The following is a 20,186-nucleotide window of genomic DNA, read 5'->3' on the forward strand; positions in this document are numbered from 1 at the left end:
CAGCTCAAAGAGCAGGTGATCACCTGAGACGCTTCCATGACCCCTCACCACCCTCATCCCCATCCTCTGAGCATCCTACAGGCAGGCGAGGACCTTCTGAAATGGAACGTGTCATCTGCCTGGTACAGAGGGCACGTGCCATCACCATGAGGTTGGGCCTGAAACCTCCACTTGCCTGAATGCAGCCTGAGATCATGAAGCCTCATTGCAACCACCTGCGATCTACAATCTCAGCCAAAACTCTGGTTGGGGAGGGTCACACTTATAAGCATGTACCCACTAAAAATTTCTGTTGTGCATAAGCCTCATTTTTTTCCTCCATCTCCCTCGCTGATTCCAGAAGGTAGGCCTCTGATGAACTCAGCTTTGTTATTCTAAACCATTCATCAAAGTGGCACTGGGGAGTTTTGCTTTTCTTCCTGGTAGGAGCAGTTCTGGAAGTGGGCCCATGCCTCCTGCTCCACATCCCAGGAGGGCAGAGAGTGCTTCCCCAATCACATCTCCCCACGTGCTGGCCACCCCCAGTCTCCCCAGCCAACTAGCAGACGGAGAGTTGCTGGCAACGTGAGGGTGACAAGCGTCTGCAGCCAAGTGGCTTTCCTTTTGTTGGCAGGGATGCATGCTGCAGTGAGAGACACTTAGCAACACAGAATTGAGCAGGTGTGCTCTCCTCAGCATGAGAAATAATGAAGCAGCATGCTCACCAGGTTTGGGGCCTCATTAAGCATCAAGCAGCAGTTCCTTTTCTTTCTTCTTCTTTTTTTTTTTTTTCTTTTTTTTGTGGAGGGGGTCTTTTAACTCTTTCCAGGAAATATTACTAGGAGTGTTCTTACCTCTAACAGGTTTTTTGGGACAGATCATGGGAACCAACATTGATATAAATCCTGTTACCATGAGGCTAATTTAGCCCCTGGTAAATTAAATGAAACACATGCCTTAGCTCAGTAACTGCCTTTACTAGTTAAAATCTTTGGGGATACAAATGTAGCTCTGGTTTTTGGTTTTGTTTTGTCTTTCCTTATTTTTTCAAAAGTCAAAGCTATGGCTTTTCCAGTAGTCATGTATGGATGTAAGAGCTGGACCATAAAGAAGGCTGAGTGCCAAAGAATTGATGTTATCAAACCGTGGTGCTGGAGAAGACTCTTGAGAGTCCCTTGGACTGCAAGGAGTCAAATCAGTCAATCCTAAAGAAAATCAACCCTAAAGATTTATTGGAAGGCCTGATGCTGAAGCTCCAATACTTTGGCCACCTAATGCAAAGAGCCAACTCGTTGGAAAAGACCCTGATGCTGGGAGGGATTGAGGGCAGGAGGAGAAGGGAGCGATAGACGTTGAGATGGTTGGATGACATCACCGACTCAATGGACATGAATTTGAGCAAACTCCAGGAGATAGTGAAGGACAGGGAAGCCTGTGTGCTGCAGTCCATGGGGTCTCAAAGAGTCAGACACGACTTAGCAACTGAACAACAATACATTTTTTCAAATTGGACATTTGCACTGTTGCTGCTGCTGCTAACAGAGAAGGCAATGGCAATCCACTCCAGTACATCTGCACTGCAAAAAGAGCCAAATGCAAGTTTTCTGGTAGAAAACCATGGGACAAGTGGATTGGAGGATGCTCTTCTGCCCCCGGGATCTGTGTCCTCTGTCCTCCTGGCCGTGTACCTACCATCTCACACGAAGGTCCACAGCATGAAGGTGGCCCACAGCAGGGATAACACTTCTAATTCTGCAAAGTTCTGGAGGGGCTGCTGGCCTACTCACCGAGAAGAAGGTAAATGGACCTGAGCAGAGAGGAGGAGGAGGCAGAAAGTGCACAAGGGGCCGTGCAGAAGCACAGCGTGAGCTCACCTGGGACTCGCGCTTGCGCTGGGCTCCTACACAGAGAAAGGAGGCCAAGGGCGGGCTCTCGCACTGCCACAGGGAGGGGGAGTGACTGTCCCATCATTACAAGAGCCCCAGAGAGGGGCTCGGCAGAGCGCGGACCCCTGGCCCAGCATCACAGGTGCGCCTCTGCCACTCAGCACCCACTGTGCCAAGACGTGGGACCAGGAGCGAGGGTGGGGTCCAGGGATACTAAGGCGGAGCCGCTGCCCCCCACCCAGTCTCAGGCTGGCGGAGGGAACAGGAGCTAACAGTCACTGGGCTCGCACTAGGTCACAGGTGTCATTATCAGCTTCCTTAATACCCGTGAGGTGGGTGCCATCGTCATCGGCTTTTAAGGAAACCAAGGCACAGAAAAGTTAGCGAGCTGGCTGAAGGTCACACAGCCAGATGGGGGTACCGCAGGCTGTGATGCTGAGCCAACCGGGTCCCAGTTCTTTGGGCCTAGGCCACCTGCATCCCAACAGGTCAGAGGCTGACATCTGAAGGACAGTGATGGCCACAGCCTGGAGCAGGCCCCAGAGACCTGGTTCCGACAGCAGAGCTTCAGGAAGGAGTTTGGGGCGGCAGGGACCGACGGCCTCAGACAGACTCGCTCACCTCTCTGGAGGGTTCACAGCCAGTGCTGCCTTCAAGGTCAGAAGATCCTTCCTCTTCTGACCTCACCACCTTTCTCCTTGCTTTCTCCATCTCAGCCTGATGGCCTCCAGATGGGGCCTTGATCCCACCTAACCTGCTCCCATCTCGGGGCCGGTGGATGTACCATATCACCTGCTCCCCAGAAGTCCTCACGGCTCACTCCTCGCCTCACTCGGGTGTCTTTTCAGAGGGCGTCTCTGGCCATCACGAATGAAACAACCTCCCTTGCCCACCTGGCTCCCTCTGGATCCCTGTCCTCTGCTTTATTTCTCTTTACAGCCCACGTGGGATAATTTGTGTCTGATTCCTGTCTGTGCATTCTCCAATAACCCCCAAATATTTAAGCACCATAAAAATGAGAAGGACTTTTAAAATCGCTTACTTTTGCCCCAGGGTACGGAACAGGGCCTAACAGATACACTCACTAAATAACAAGAGGATGAATGAAGGGCTGTGAGCGCTGAGAAAGGCTGCAGTGAGATGATATCCTTCCATGAAGCAGCGTGGCATCCTCTTAGAAACCATCAGCCTCTCTGGAAGCATACCGATAGCACAGTTCTGAGTCTTAATGAGCCAAAGAAGTCCTGCACCTTTTGCGGGAAGACCCGAAACACTCCACTGTGAGAACCCTACCTCCTGCAAAGGCAGATCTATTTACTTGTATTTGGAAAACCCCAAAGCCTTTACATGGGAACTACCCAAGGTCAATACCAGCTGGTGGTGTGGTGACTGATGACACGATACAACCCAGAACCCCACTGCACCAGCCTGAATACTCAAGGCCTGGGGGCTCACAAATATCAGGGCCCCTTGCTCAGAGCCAGGGATCTGGCTGTGGGCTGCTCGTCACCCACCCACAACCCTGCACCAAGCCAGGTCATGCTGGCCTCACTGCGGAGCAGATTCTGGACAATGAGCCGTGGCCTCTGTGTCAACGGCAGGCCTGGGAGTCATGTTTCCTTCATCAAGGACACGAAACAGCACAGCTGCACATGTCAGTCAGCATAGGGATCACTGACGGCTTTAAGAACAAACAAAACACACGTCCCACAGGCTAAAAGGAAAGAAGCTGCACGCTGAGATGCAGACCACTCTGGGGAGAGGCCAGGACAACAGGTCCTTTTAATAGAACAGCTGTCAACTAACACCTATGGCTGGATGGGGCGGCAGGAATGCCCAGGCTCTGCACTGAATTCCTGCCCCCAGGGGGTCGTGGCCTCCCACAGCCCAAGGCAGCCTGGCTATGTGGGCTGATGATGAGAATCCTGTCAGGGGTGTAGAGCCTCAAGTTTTCCAGGATGCCAGTTCCAATATAGCACTTGCTGACAGAAACATCAAATCCATTAACTAAACTTCTGCCAGCAGCCAGCTCCCTCCCTGATTTATCCGTGTCATCAATCTTGTTCAGCGAGGAGCAGGCTGGTGGATAAGCCGGAGAAGAAACCAATTGTCTGATTATGTAGTGTTTGTTAAGATTGGACAAGGGGCCTTCAATAAATATTAAACCCTGACTCAGCAGAGAAGAACCAGAGGGGGACAGAGCCAGCCTGCACCTGCCCATGCCCACAGCCGCCAGAACAAATGTCTGGAAGATGTTAGAGAAAGAGGCAAACGTGCTTCCACTTGTTCTCCTCCTGGGGCTTCCCAGGTGGCACCAGTGGTAAAGAATCAGCCAGCCCACGCAGGAGACATAAGAGACGCTAGTTTGATCCCTGGGTCAGAAAGATCCCCTGGAGGAGGGCATGGCAACCCACTGCAGTATTCTTGCCTGGAGAATCTCATGGACAGAGGAGCCTGGCGGGTTACAATGCATACCGTTGCACAGAGCTGGACAGGACTGAAGCGACTCAGCACGCCTGCAAGCATGTTCTCCTCCTGGAGAAAGGCGGACTTCACACTTTATGTGCCCAGTTTAGGATATGCTTGTGTTTGGAGTCGGGAAGGTGCTTTTCTTGTTCTGCCTCTGTGCCTGCTATTCCTTTTCAATGTCCTTGAATTTCTTTTTCCTTGCCAGGACCAAGATCTTATTGTATTTAAGACCCAGGTCAAGACTTCAATAAAAACATTTTTTTCAAATGCGAGTAGGAGGGAGCCCATTTCCTTATTTGGCTTTATGGAGGAAGACTGGGATATTATCAACCCTTAGGCTCCTTTGGATGGAGATGTGGATATTTTAAAAGTGCTCTGAGTCCCTAATCCCATTGTCCCAGGAGAAGCAGGGAAGGAGCCTGGGGAGTCAATGAGTCAAGTGCTCTCCATGGAGGCGAAGACAGGAGACCCTGGTTTTGTGATCTGCTGGGTTAACACCATCTCGTGTGACTGGCACCCACATGCAGAGAACCCGCTTTTCTTTTTCTCCTAGGATCACCAGTCTCAAGCCTCAAACTTGGTCTCTTTTCTCTGGCTTTGGATTTTACCTTCTTGTCTTTTATTCACATACAAGGGTTACTGACTATCTGTTCTCAAGGATCCATAAACCACAGTTTGGAATTTCATGCTTTATAGGTTACAGGCTTGTGTTAATAGCTACATTTTAATAGGACTTTCCTTAAGCATGTGCTTTACCCTGAAGAATGAAGTTCATTCTGATAGGGACAGAATGAAGGGACAAAATAGGTGACTCAATAGTTTACCTCACTAGGGGATTTTAAGTAGAAAAATATGGGAAACTCCTGTAAGTTAATGATTACTCGAGAAAGCAGGCTTGCTTAAACACAAAACCAGGCAACAGAAGCACGGGACATGCCCTCAATGACAAAACAGTGGTGGCACGAGACCCACATCCTGCCCAGGGAGCTCAGTAAGTTAATGACCTCCAAAACAGCTCTGGGCACACAAGAACAATCATTTATGGGAAGGTGACTTTTCAAAACGAAAAACCCTCAGTGCACTGAGACCTGAAAATATTTTTCTAAAGTGCTCAGACAGCCCCAGCCAGCAATGCCAAAGAAGCTGGGGCTTAACGGCTCCACGAAGACCTGTAAGACCTTGCAGAACTAACACAAAGAAGATGTTCTCTTCATCACAGGGGCGGTAATGCAAAAGTAGGAAGCCAAGAAATACCTAGAGTAACAGGCAAATTTGGCCCTGGAGTACAAAATAAAGCACAGAAAAGGCCAACAGAGTTTTGCCAAGAGAACGCACTGGTCACAGCAAAAACCCTCTTTCAACAACATAAGAGATGACTCTACACATGGACATCACCAGATGGTCAATATTGAAATCAGATTGATTATATTCTTTGCACCCAAAGATGGAGAAGCTCTATACAGTCAGCAAAAGCCAGACCAGGAGCTGACTGTGGCTTAGATCATGAACTCCTTATTGCAAAATTAAGACTTAAACTGAAGGAAGTAGGGAAAACTATTAGGCCATTTAGGTATGACCTAAATCAAATCCATCATGATTATATAGTGGAGGTGACGAATAGATTCAAAGAATTAGATCTGATAGAGTGCCTGAAGAACTATGGATGGAGGTTCGTAACATACAGGAGGCGGTGATCGAGACCATCCCCCAAGAAAAAGAAATGCAAATAAGGCAAAATAGTGTCTGAGGAGGCCTTACAAATAACTGAGAAAAGAAGAGAAGCTAAAGGCAAAGAGAAAAAGGAAAGATACATTCATCTGAATGCAGAGTTCCAAAGAATAGCAAGGAGAGATAAGAAACCTTCCTAAATGAACAATGCAAAGAAATAGAGGAAAACAACAGAATGGGAAAGACCAGAGATCAAGAAAATTAGAGATACCAAGGGAACATTTCATACAAAGATGGGCACATTAAAGGGCAGAAATGGTATGGACCTAACAGAAGCAGAAGATATTGAGAAGAGGTGGCAAGAATACACAGAAGAACTACACAAAAAAGATCTTAATGACCTGGATAATCACAATGGTGTGATCAATCACCTAGAGCCAGACATCCTGGAATGTGAAGTCAAGTGGGCCTTAGAAAGCATCACTACGAACAAAGCTAGTGGAGGTGATGGAATTCCAGCTGAGCTATTTCAAATCCTAAAAGATGATGCTGCACTCAATATGCCAGCAAATTTGGAAAACTCAGCAGTGGCCACAGGACTGAAAAGGTCAGTTTCATTACAATCCCAAAGAAGAGGAATGCCAAAGAATATTTACACTACTGCACAAGTGCACTCATCTCACATGCTGGCAAGCTCATGCTCAAAATCCTTCACAGTAGGTTTCAACAGTACGTGAACTGAGAACTTTCAGATGTTCAAGGTGGATTTAGAGGAACCAGAGATCAAACTGCCAGAATCTGTTGGATCATAGAAAAAGCAAGAGAATTCCAGAAAAGCACCTACTTCTGCTTCATTAACTACACGAAAGCCTTTGACTATGTGGATCACAAAAAAACTTTGGAAAATTCTTAAAGAGATGGGAATACCAGACCACGTTACCTGCCTCTTGAGAAAACTATGCAGGTCAAGAAGCAACAGTTAGACCTGGACGTGAAACAATGAACTGGTTCTAAACTGGGAAAGGAGTACATCAAGGCTGCATATTGTCATGCTGCTTATTTAACTTATATGCAGAGTACATCATGCAAAATGCTGGGCTAGATGAAACTCAAGCTGGAATCAAGATTGCCAGGAGACATGTCAATAACCTCAGATATGCAGATGACACCATCCTCATGGCAGACAGTGAAGAAGACCTAAAGAGTCTCTTGATTAAGGTGAAGGAAAAGAGTGAAAAAGTTGGCTTAAAACTCGACATTCAGAAAAACTAAGATCATGGCATCTGGTCCCATCATTTCAGGGTAAATAGATGGGGAAACAATGGAAATAGTGAGAGACTTTATTTTCTTGAGCTCCAAAATCAGTGCAGATGGTGACTGAAGCCATGAAATTAAAAGACACTTGCTCCTTTGAAGAAAAGCTATGACAAACCTAGACAGTGTATTAAAAAGCAGAAACATTACTTTGCCAACAAAGGTTCATCTAGTCAAAGCTATGGTTTTTCCAGTGGTCATGTGTGGATGTGAGAGTTGGACCACAAAGAAGACTGAGTGCTAAAGAATCGATGCTTTCAAACTGTGGTGCTGGAGAAGACTCTTGAGAGTCCTTTGGACAGCAAGGAGATCAAACCAGTCAATCCTAAAGGAAATCAACCCTGAATGTTCATTGAAATGCCTGATGCTGAAGCTCCAATACTTTGGCCACCTGATGCAAAGAATCAACTCATTGGAAAAGACCCTGATGCTGGGAAGGATTGAGAGTGGAAGGAGAAGAGGGTAACAGAGGATGCGATGGTCGGATTGCATCATCAACATGAGTTTAGTCAAGCCCTAGAGATAGTGAAGGACAGGGAGGCCTGGCATGCTGCGATTCATGGGGTCACAAAGAGTCGGACACGACTGAGCGACTGAACTGAACTGAAACCAACTGTTCTTCTTTTTTTTTAAACAGATGAGTGAACTAAGGTCAGAGAAATTTCCTGTGGGCACTTAGTAATGGCCATGCAGGGGTGAGAATCCAAAACTCCAGTGTCTATTTCAGGACCATTCCTGTGAAAGCATTCTGCTTGCCCCAACTTTTAAATACTTAGAATTATTATTTCAACATTAGAAACACTGAGTCCTTCCCACACAGATTCTCAACCCAATGTGACTCTCCAGTGATGGACAGGAACTAAGCACGTGGGCCCTGCCATAGAGATGGCATGGGACACTGAGGCTGTGGAAGGCTCCAGAGGGGCACGTGGGACTTCCCTGGTTTGGACAGCTATCTCAGGAATGGAGAAGGGACTCTTTGCATCCTGACATTCGAGATGGGGGCAAGGGCCCAATCCCAGAAGTTACATTTTATGGAATGGAGAGTAAACCTACAGAGCACGCCAGCCAGAGTAGATGAGCCAGGCTGAACCGATCAATACTTAAACTTTAGGCAAATTCCCCAAAGCACTATGGTTATGGGGAGGGATGCCTAGGTGTTTTGTTGTTTAGTCGCTAAGTCGTGTCTGACTCTTCTGTGACCCCATGGACTGTAACCCACCAGGCTCCTCTGTCCCATGGGATTTCCCAGACAAGAATACTGGAGTGAGTAGCCATGCCCTCCTCCAGAGGATCTTCCCAATCCAGGGATCAAACTTAGGTCTCCAGCATTGGCAGGTGGATTCTTTACCACTGAGCCACTGGGGAAGCCCAGGGGATGCCATGAGATTGCCCCTAATCCCTGCAGGCAATAAAGGCCACTACCTCTAAACCGATTCTCTTGCCAACAAGGACTGAGGCCACAGAGCTGCTTCAGTGGCTAACTCTAGGCTATAAGGGACATGTCCAAAGGCACATGTGTGTAACCTTTCAGGGGATTCCATCGTGTCCCACTAAGGGCAGAGACTCAATCAACACTCGCCAGGTGAATGGACACGTGCTTGTGTGGGTTCCCCCAACGCAGGGGCACTTTACATCTAAACGCAGAGGGATGGTCAGTCTTGGGCACAAGCCCCAGGAAAGTCCATGGCAGCTGTAGAGCTGGAAGAAGCAAAACTGCCTCGGAGGGGTGCTGCATTAGCTCACCCACCACCCAGCTACCGCTCCGGCCCCAACAGACCTTCCTCAGCTCATCCTTCTCCCGGGTGTGGGTGTCCTCCAGGACCTTGCGCTCTGAGTGGGCCCTCTGCAGCTCGGTCCGCAGGCTCTCCACCTCCTCCTGCAACTGCGGGCCTCTGTCCTCACCCTGGCTCTGCTGGTAGCAGGCCACCTCCTTCTTCAGCTTCTCCACTTCCATGGTGTGTGTGGAGGTGATTGCTGACAGCTGCTCCGACAGCGTCTTGAGCTCTTTGTTCTGTGAGAGCATCAGCAGACGGGAAGAGGGGAGAAAGAGGTGGACGGCAAGGTTAGTGGGGCAGCAAAAAAAAAACAAAAAAACAAGAAGGCAATTAAAAAAGGAACTTCCAAGGTGGAATTGAATCTCACAACCACTGAATGCTTGAGTGCTTTCTTGGCATCTCCCTAACAAAACTGTATTGTGAACCCAGGAGAAATACGGGAAAAGACAAGGCAGCAGGACTGACATTCGAGGAGTGCTTAGGAACGGGGACAGTGCTGGAAGCTGGCTGAGAGTGGCTAGCCTTCTATATCCATTGGGAAGATCTTATACCTGGTTTTGAAGTTTCAGGAACAAGGCACTTGGCTTCTTGGATCTGCAGCCTTTGCGTTTCAGGCTTCCCTGCTCTGTCAATGCTGAGCCCTCCTGCCCTTGGACTCACTGGCACAAAGAGTTGCAACCTAATCACTGACTCTAAGACAAAGGACCTCTTTAGCATCCCCTCTTCCAAGGAGGCCCTCCACGGGGCTGGGGGAGCCCTCCCATCACCTGTCCGCTGGTCCTGTAAGAGTCTGACTCCAGAAACAGATGCCCTGGCCAAACTTGTCCCTGTCGACAAGGTACCCAATCACATACCCACTCAAGCAAACAGGCAAGTGAGAAGCAGTCCCAGGTGCCTGGTGGAGGTACAGAGGGGGCAGGCAGGGAGACTGTAGGTGAGCTCACACACAGCAAGCCCTGAGGACGCAGGGCCGTGTCAAGTGCAAGCGCAAACGTGGGCAGAGAGGTGTTGCGGTTGAGCGTATCAGCTGAAGGCGGTCAGAGGGAACGTGAAGGGGAAGATGCAGAGTCCTCCCGATCGTCAAGCAGGCAGCAAACGGTCATCACCATTCTCCACGGCTATTCTCTGCAGGAGCTCTGAGTAAAACAGAGCTCTTGGCATCAGGAACCAATGACTTTCACATCAGCTAGGAAGGTCATGGGGAGCAGTGAGGGGCAGCAGCAGAACAGGTGTTGGACCCAGTACAACACAGCGGACGCCTGGGACCTCAAGGCTGAGACCCACGTTTGGTGTCCAGGCAGCACAATCCCAGCACTGATCCTCCCACCGTCTGAGGAAACATCCCAATTGCAACCCGACACACCCCCATATCTGGGCTGGCAGTCAGCCTTGCCCTAAGTCATCACCAATGAGAAATCCAATTAGGCGGCATCTGTTTAAACAACCCAAAGCTGGTCTATTCTGCCCACCCAATCTGGGTCTCCCGGGAGGCTGAAGGGTCTCTGCACAAGGGGAGTGGGGTACAGGACGGGGATGCGAGTTGGACTAGCCGCCTCGACACTGCTCTGTTCTGGGCAGGTTCCTCCCAGTGGCGTGGCCTGGGTCAGATCCCAGGGAGAGTGGGGATGAGGACCAGGCTGGGGGGCAGGGGGGAGGCGCTCATGATGGAGCAGGTGTGGGGTGTAGAGACAGGCATATGACGTGGTGTGACACCCTCCTACAGGCAGCGATGACACCCCAGGACCCACATGCAAAGACAACATGTCTAGGAGGCCAGTTTCTTTGTTTCTGCTGACATGCAGGCTCAGGGAAGTCGAGGAGTTAAGAGGCTGGAGCTGGGCAGACCTGTGCTCAGGCCACAACTCCGTCCTGATCACTGCACCTCCGTGTGCCCGGCTTCCTCAGTGTGAAAAAGGGGCCACAGTAACTCCATCCTCAGAGGGTTTCATCTCTTTTTCACCTCAGAGGTTTCACCTCTGAGTTCAGGGAGACTGAGGGCCTCCCTGGGGGCCAGCACCCAGTAGGTGCTTGACAAGGGTCACCCTCTTCTCCTGGGTTGGGGTGGAATGGTCCCCTAGAGAATGGAATGGTGAAAAGACCGGACAACAGGGGTGTGGGTGGGAGATTCCTAACGGCAGCCCTTGGACAGCTCCTTATTTCACCATCATCGGCACCCAGAAGTAATCGCTGGGGACACACTGTGGCTGTACATTTCCTGTTCTGGAGGCATGATTTTAGAAAGGGAAACCCCAGAAGGGCCTCACAGCGTCCTGCCTCCTCCTCACACCATGATGTCCACGTCAGGTGCCCACAGCTGTACAGCCAAGCCTGGCACCGGGAGTGGTGAGGGCCAGTCCTTTCCCTCAAAGACTCTGGAAACCCTCCCTGTGGAGGAAGGCCAGGCTCCCTGGAGCCAACTTGCTCAGTGTGACCCGAGACCTGGGCAGCTCTGTCCTGAACCAGGGTGGGCCTTGTCCTGATACTGGGGGGCCTGGGGATTTCCACATGGACCCCTGTTCTCCTTGGCTTCCTCAGATATCCACTGCATCCACTGCTCAAGGGCACCGTGCTACATGATGCACATCTATCAACTCATTCTCTCCTCACAGGAGTCCTACATAGTAAGGCTGATTCAGTTCAGTTCAGTCATTCAGTCATGTCCAACTCTTTGCAGCCCCATGGACTGCAGCATGCCAGGCTTCCCTGTCCATCACCAACTCCTGATTAATACACCTACTAATCAAGGCTAACTAATACACCTATTTCACAGTTGAAAAAACTGAGGCATAGAAGGCCATAAAGCTGTGACTTGCCCCTACAATTTTTCAGATGTACATGACTCATAAAATATTAACTACTTTAATTTAACCAAATGCATATGAAGTATACTGAATCAAATTGATTGAAAAGACTACTGACTGAATCCATACATTTGTGTCATATTTTTTCCATTAAAATAGTTTAATATAGCCTTATAAATGTCTAAGGAACTTGACCCTCATTAAAAAAAAAAACAAAACCCAAAACTGTAAGCTCAACTGGCCATCTCACTGTACATATGCTTGAATAAAGACAAACTGATAAGAGTCAAGTTCATAGGTTATACCATTTTGGGCTGAAAAAATGTCACACCACAGGCCTACACCAGGGACACTGCAAGAAACCGTCCCAGGAGCTATCACTGCACTTACTGCTGAAGGATACTGTGAAGGCTGTAGCTTATTACATCACAGGTTATGAACACCCTCAGAAAAGTGTCTCAGCACCACGGACAGCACCAACCCTTCTAAACGCTTTCCGTAGCTCTCAAGTTATCCTATTTCCTTCTTCCTGTTTGCTTGGGAACTTGGTGCCAAGTCGACATCGTCTCTTCAGCTGTGTGCACAAAACCTTCGACCTGACTTTTGGGCCCTAACCTCACCCTGGGTTTAGCCTGCAGTTTCCTCCTTTGCTGTCTTCTTGGCAGTGGGGACGCTTTTTTAAAAAGCGCCCCCTGGTGATTCTACAGTGCAGCCTGGAGTTGAGAACCACTTTATGGGATCAGTGAATTTTTGAGTTAGAAGTTAAAGATCTTGGAGAAGGCAATGGCAACCCACTCCAGTACTCTTGCCTGGAAAATCCCATGGATGGAGGAGCCTGGTAGGCTGCAGTCCATGGGGTCGCGAAGAGTGGGACACGACTGAGCAAGGCTTCACTTTCACTTTTCACTTTGATGCAGTGGAGAAGGAAATGGCAACCCACTCCATTGTTCTTGCCTGGAGAATCCCAGGGATGGGGGAGCCTGGTGGGCTGCCATCTATGGGGTCACACAGAGTCGGACACGACTGAAGCAACTTGGCGGCAGCAGCAGCCTCCGAGGAACTCAAGGCCCAGTTAGAGATTTGGCCATAATCTCTAGCTGTCAGCTCTGGTGGCAAGTATAACTGAGACAGGACTCAGGCTTCCATCCAGCTGGGACTGAGTCCATGATCTCAGGCCACTCTGCCGAACACTTGGGGATGTTTTCACCTATGTCGTTCCTGGCATGCGTGTCTCCTATCCTCCTGGCTAAGAATCTGTGTGTGTTGGGGAGCAGCCTCCTGAGTTGTCTCCAGGCATTACACACAAAACAGAAACCCATTTGCTTACAAAAGGTGAGCCCCACCTTCTAAGAGGCTGCAATACAACGAGACTCTAACGTCCTGGTTCCACAGGTTGTTTATGACTCCTCTCAAGACAGAGAGCCATGCGTCTTCTTTGACACCAGGTCCCACACTCCACTACAAAACACTGGCTGGTCCAAGGATGACATTCTCCACGAGAATGAACTCAGAACAAAGCTAAGCGTCTTCCCTGGACTGAGGAATTCTCACATGTCTGAAGAATCTCCTAATATGCAGATATCCCCAAATTTGGCTGGAGGTGGCAGAACATTTTCTGGAACCAAATTGCCAAGTTTCAATCTTAACCATGCCACTTCCTAGCTTTGCGACCTCGTAGACTACTCAGTCTCTCTGTGCCTCAGATTAAAATGGGAATAACGTTAAATCTTACAGGGTGTGGTGAGGATTAAATGACTTAACACGTGAGGAGAGTGCCTGGCACACAATTGAGCAACACGGGGAGGGACATATGAAAACAAAACCTAACTCCCCCCTCCCTGCCTTCTCTCCTCACCCTCTGCACACAGGGCACCCTGCCCAGGGAGGGTAACACCGGCCACTGCTCATAGATATTTGCCAAGTAGGAAGCTTAAGGCAAAAAGCTCTTTTTAAAAACAGGTCTTTTAAATCTGCTTCTCTTTCATGTTCCAGCACGTGGAGTGTAAAATACTAGATTTATTTTTAACCTCTTAACTTCGAAAATCAGCAATGACAACACAGGGACTGATGGCTGGAAGAGGCGGCCAGTACACAAGGCTCCACGCACGGAACAATGGTGCTCGCAAAGCCTGCTCCTTCCTCGGACCACACTGTTCGCTCAGAAAGTTAATGGGGGCACTTTGACTATGCGAATGTCTTTCCCGGCCAGTCGTCAATAGCCATAGAGTAATAAGAATGATGGCGATGAGAGCAATAATACAGGTCCGCCGTGCGCCTGTGTTTTCCACATGGCTGAGCCCAGAGAGCCATTTTTCCTGTCTACTCCCGATGCTCTGAGCAGTTGTGTCTTCCTCCCTGACCTGACCTATCACTGCGGGCCAACCCTGTGCGAGCTTTCTGTCTCACTTCTCCACCAGGGAGCCAAGCCAAATGAGACTCCCGTGGGACTCACACAGAGATAAACACCCAGGGTGACCGTCCCTTCTCCGGAAGGTTGGTCTTTTTTTGCAAGAACAGAGAGGCAGTAACATCTGACTACTTTGGGGTTCCTATTTAGGGCAGCTGGTTTAGGTGTAAAATGGCTCATTTATTTTCTTGCCCTACTGGGATCATGAGAAGCTTTAAAAAGTGCCTAGCATAGATTAGATACAATAAAACCAGTGACCGCCAAGGCAATGCCAGCTCTCTCTTTCTCCATCCCTTGCACCGGGCACGTTCACCCCCTTCCTTCCCTCCGTCCTCGCCTTTTCTTTCTCAGGAGGCACCAGAAACCCTCTAGGCATTGCAGGAGCCTGGCCCTGAGGTCACTAACACCCCACAAGCCCAAGGAGCCTGCTTTCAACTCTGGAAACCCATTTTAGCCACGATGCAGGAAAGGACTGACTCTCTAGTAGACATTTGGTGTTAAGAAACCAACATCATCCTCGTTATGGCTGCAGGATCAGGCAGACCGGGGCTGGAGTGCTGGTTCTAGCACTTCCTAATTCTGTGATCTTGGCCAAGTATTTGATGCTCCAGATCCACACTTCGCTTACCCGTATAATGGCCTCGTGAAGCTGCATGGGGATCAATTGAGAGCTCCCCGGGGGAAGCGGTGGGTCTCTCTCAAACATGCCCATGGAGTCTCGCCCCGGCCCCAACCCCCACGTGGGAGTGGAGACACTGACCTGGTCATCGATCTTCCGCTGCAGCTGGACAATCTTGTTCTCCATGCCCACGTTGAGGCGCTTCAGGTGCTCCGCGGAGCGCGCCTCGATCCTGAGGGCCTTCAGCGCCTGCTTGGCCTTGAGCCTCCGGAAGCCGCACTGGATGACAACGGCCGCACCCCGCAGCCGCTGGAAGCGCCTGCGAGCCATCCAGCCCCGCACGTGCTTCTGGATGATGGTGGCCTTGTGCTCCCTGAGGACCTAGCAGGGGACAAGCACACACCTGGTGGGTCTGCGCTGCACCGCGGGAGCCAGGGGCTCGTGCATAGCTCGCAGGAGGCGAGAGCCAAGGTCGGCGAGCTACCCCTGCCCTATGACTTGAGGCTTTGGTGGCCGCCTGTCTTACGAACAAGTTGCAACTAAGTCCGGTGGCAGCTGTCAAACCCTCATTTCTAATTTTTTAACTCACTAGGAAACCACAGTCTAAAAAAATAAAAACCTCAGAGGGGCTTAAAGATCATCCAGCTGATAGCCCCCCATTCAACAGATGTGGATCCGCTCCTGGTGCCAGTAAGCTGGAGGCGAAGTGAGACGGTTGTGTGGGATTGTCAACTGGGTTACTGGTTTACAGTTAACTTGGCTTATAATTTGGTCTTTCTTTTTTCCTATAGTTAAAAAACCACTCAGAAAATTAAAGCATCATCAATGTCCTCACTATAATGCCCTGCAAAATAAATGTTTGCAGAATGAATGAAAGTGTTAGTCGCTCAGTTGTGTCTGACTCTTTGTGACCCCAAGGACTGTAGCATGCCAGGCTCCTCTGTCCATGGGATTCTCCAGGCAAGAATACTAGAGTGGGTTGCCATTCCCTTCTCCAGGGGGTCTTCCTGACCCAGGGATCGAACCAGAGTCTCCTGCATTGCAGGCAGATTCCTTACCATTTCAGCCCTCTAGCCCTTGGACTGGGACTGTACCATGACTGCCTGGTCCTCAGGCCTTCAGACTTGGGGAGAGCTACTCCCCTGGGTTTCTTGAGTCTCCAGTGTGTACACGGTACATCAAGAACTGCTCAGCCTTCATACCTACATGTGTCAGTTCCTCATAATAAACCTTATCCACACAGACACATGCATCTCCTGTGGCTTCTGTCTCTCTGGTGAACCCTGAGTCACTGTGCCTCATGAGACTTCAGTCAGGATTCGGTGGGAGCAGAGTTGCAAAATTCCTTAGAAAACAGTGAGAAGTGCCCAACAAGTGCTAAGGTTGGTGCCAAGCCATCTGCTGCTGCTCAGGGCCGAGTCCACAGCCCGAGTCCCCAGGGGCGGCTACGCACCTGGTGGTAGATTCTCCGCACAAACATGCCCCGAGCAAAGGCCTGGATGACGACGGCGGCCCTGCGGACCCTCTGGTAGGCCCGGCGGGCCCTCTGCATGCGGTATTGCTTCTGGAGCACCACGGCCGCCCGGGTCCTCCGCAGATGCTTGGCCAGTCTGGGGAGGGAGAGAGCGGTGGGCCCTTTGTGAACACAAACCCTTTCCCCTCGGCCCTGCCTGGTCACCTGCTGGCTAGGCCAACTTGTGTCACCGTTACCGGCCTTGAGACACAGCTTAGAACAGAACTGGCTTCCTCTACCTTGTCCAAAAACTCTTGCCACATATTTACAACTCAAAGTCTGATCAACTCTGATCCTCATCCGTCCATTCCCCGACCCACAAAGCCTCTCCTATAATGGGCAGCCCTCAAGGACATCACGTGTTCACGCTCGGGTCTGTCCCTGGACCTCACCGGGCTCGGAGGGGTCAGGGGCTGGGTCTTAGCATCCTTGTACCCCTACATCTAGTATAGGGCCTGGCACGGCAGCGCATGGGAAGTATCTGCTGAATGAACGTCACCTTCTCAGGCCTGTGGAGACCTCTCTTTACTTTCTCACCTCTCAGCCTTTCTGCCAGGGATGCACTGCACATGGGCATCTACTTCCCTCTGTTTAATTTCTACATTCCCCGTCTCACCCCTCAAGGCAGACATAAAGTCAGTCCAACACTTTTTAGCCCCTGCAAGGGCTCTGTTTGGTGTCAGACCCATAACAAGTGCTCAACGAGAGACTAAGAATATTAAAAGCTAGAAAGGACCTTGGACGTCATCTAGCGCAACTCTGGAGTGGGTGGTAACTCACTCAGCCCTGCTCTGCTTGCTTAAATGAGTCTGACTCCTGGCAGCTCTCCCTGAACACTCTCTCTAGAATACAAACTCCCTGCAGGGAGAATGCGGGCCATCCCACTACCCAGGACAGAGTCCTGTGCCCCAGGGTGTTCGGCAACGCCCTAACTGTGGATGACAACTTAGTGTGGATACCACTGACAACTCTCTCATTTCTGTAGCTTTCATTCTAGAGACCACCTCTCAACCGTTCACAGGTAATTAACAGTATTCATTATCTCTGGTTCTGCTTGGATAAACAGCTTATAACAAGGACATGAGGGGGAGCCGGAACAATCTTCTAACTTTACAGTACAGTGGGTGCCTGCTCTGGGCTTGTTTCAGTATTCAAGCAGAGAGGCCTGAGCAGTCACTTATGAAACTTAGGCCTCCAAATGCAAGGCATCCTAGAGATTATTGTCACATCTTCAAGAAAACCGGGATCTGCAGAGGTCACTGATGTTGAACCAGGGCTGGGTCCAAAATCTAATGACCCATGTAAAGCCTGGGGGGTGGGTCTCACGGCAAGGGATGGGGGTGTCCTCTATGCCCATCTCCATGGTGATGCTCATACTGATTCAGGGCTTCAGCAACCCAACGACATCACTAGGAGGGGATGTTTTCAGCAAAGTAGCCTCTTTTGTGTGGTGCTGGGCTGGGGCAGGGCAGCCCACTGGCATCAGGCTTTGCCCCAAGGGAGCTGCTTGTGGTCAGACAAGTCTCCCCCTCCCTCTCCCCGTGCTGGCTGAGTGCAACAGCTCATAGAAGGGACCTCCCCTGGCCTTTTCATTCAGCCCTAACCAAACTCCTAAGGGATTCTGAAATCGGTGGCATAAGTCATGAAGCTGAGTGTACGTTAACTGTGAGAGAAAGGCTGAATTCATCTCTCTTGTAGAAAGAGGATTGTTTTATTTAAGCGTTTAAGCAAAGGGCAAACGGAGGTTTGGCTGGAAAACCAGCCAGTCCTAAGCTAGCACTGGTGGGTGGGGACAGACTGGGGGAGACAGGAGACCTGGGAACTAGACCTACTGGCTCAGGTGAGAAGGGAAGGAGAGAGGGGCCCGGCTGCTGGGGGAAAGCTGGATATAGACAGGGCCCCGGAGGACGGCGCTTTACCCACAGGGGCTGATTGAGGCCAGCCAGCTCAGAGCCAGGGCTGCCGCCACCCCCCACCCGCCCCCTGCGCCCCACCGCACCGACCGCTAGCTCAGGTGTGCCCCGGCTCACCTGCGGGCCAGGTATCCTCGGCAGTACCTCTGCAGAATTAAGGTGGCTCCCTTCAACCTGCGGTACTTCACCTTCTGCAGCCAGCCCCGCACGGCTTTCTGGATCATGATGGTGGCCGCCCGGAACTTGTCAGCCCGAAGCTTCTCCAGGTAGGCCACCTGGCCGGCCCGGAAGAAGATCTTGGTGCGGCCAAACTGGAACTTGTCAGGATCCTTGACGAGGCAGGGAGGGGAGCTGGTTCATCACCCGTGAGCGGCAAGTAACGCACCCCATCACCCCAGTTGCTCCCCCGCACGATCTCCCTGCTGGGTCTCACACGCCCCTGGCTCCTTAAACAACCGCTGAAGAGTCGGTGTGTGACCGACGCCGACCCGTCCCTACTGCTGCTCAGACACCGAGCGCAGTAGTGAGAAGCAGGCCTGCCCGCCAGCAGCATCACGGCGAGGGCATCTGGGCAAGCGGGCAAGGACACGGCACATTTCAGGCAGTGCTGAGGGTTATGAAGACAACAAAGCTTCATGAGGTTTGTGCACCGTGACATTTACACACAGTGACATCGATTAATCAATAAGACTGACTCGGTAGTGATGTGATTTAGGTTGTGGGGGCTCCTGAGTCACTTTGGGCAGTTTATATCAGCTCTTTATGCCTCAGTTTCCTCATCTGTGCAACCGGGGTCATGTTTGTATCCTTCTCTAAAGGCAGTGTGAAGATGAGATGGAGTGCGTGAAACATAGTAAGAGGGCTGGAGGATGGGATGCAGATGCTGAATAGGCTAAAGGAGGAAGGCATCTCAACGGAGGGGCTGTTCAAGCAAAGACCTGAATGGAGTGAAAGCAGGCAGGTGTGGGAAATTACACATACATTGCGAATAACCCCCAAGTACATTCTATTTGGTGTCTAACTATGCTGTGAACTATTTCTTCAGACAGATGGTGACTGTCTTTAGCGACATGTACTTAGGTTAAAATTAGGGGCCCTTTCCATGTTTGCCCTAGTGGACAAGGGAAGATGACCCGGCAGTGTGTGTGTATGCGTGCGTGCGTGTGTGTGTGTGTGCGTGCGCGTGTGTGTGTGTGCGTGCGTGTGTGTGCGTGTGTGTGTGTGCGTGCGTGCGTGTGTGTGTGGACAGGCCTGGGCTACAGCACAGTACTCAGTAGGTGGCCCACGATAACTGAGTGCTCTTTGTAAACACACGTCATCTAATTTTGCTCACTGAGCATGAAGACCATTATAAGAAGGAGATAATGAGCCAAGGTGTAAGGAAAACACACAAATATATATTTCATGTTGACCAGCGGCTCTGAAACCATGCTGAGTCGACACTTGTCATGGCCAAGCCCTGTACAGTCAACAGGAACCGGGTTCCACACACAGGTAAGCCAGGCGGCCTGCGCCGGGGCTGAGCTGGGGACACAGCAGCCAGCCGGGCCATTGCTGACGGTCCCTTCTATGGCTGGGGTGCTGGCGAGGCACGGAGGAGCAAGCTGCATGCCTGGTTCTCATTCCTGCCTCTGCTTTGGGCCTCAGCTCATGCCAGGAGGAACCAAGGCTGGGCTGGGCGGGGCAGCTTTGAGATGCCTGAGGCCTGGCCTTCATCATCACCCGGCTGGGGAGACTCCTCAGTGAGGACGGGTTGGCGACTCAACCCTCACAGTTTGGGGACAAGCCTGGCTACTAGGTCTTCAGCAGAGTCATGGCCTGGGGGGCGGGGCGGTGCCT

The 20,186-nt window shown here is 50.7% G+C and overlaps 1 protein-coding gene across 5 annotated transcripts in view; it reads right to left on the reverse strand.

Annotated features, from left to right (window-relative positions):
• The window catches only part of MYO5B (myosin VB), a 334,939-nt gene that overhangs the window by 49,253 nt on the left and 265,500 nt on the right, over positions 1–20,186 (reverse strand). For all 5 annotated transcript variants that reach the window (XM_059881086.1, XM_002697821.6, XM_059881087.1 and 2 more), the window contains exons 19-22: positions 18,465–18,676; positions 16,375–16,531; positions 15,063–15,302; positions 9,097–9,330 (exon numbers count right to left, since the gene is read on the reverse strand). In XM_059881086.1, coding sequence (XP_059737069.1) covers positions 9,097–9,330; positions 15,063–15,302; positions 16,375–16,531; positions 18,465–18,676 — 843 coding nt within the window. The remainder of the gene's footprint in view (positions 1–9,096; positions 9,331–15,062; positions 15,303–16,374; positions 16,532–18,464; positions 18,677–20,186) is intronic.

Source organism: Bos taurus, chromosome 24, assembly GCF_002263795.3.
Source record: "Bos taurus isolate L1 Dominette 01449 registration number 42190680 breed Hereford chromosome 24, ARS-UCD2.0, whole genome shotgun sequence".
NCBI classification, from domain to species: domain Eukaryota; kingdom Metazoa; phylum Chordata; class Mammalia; order Artiodactyla; family Bovidae; genus Bos; species Bos taurus.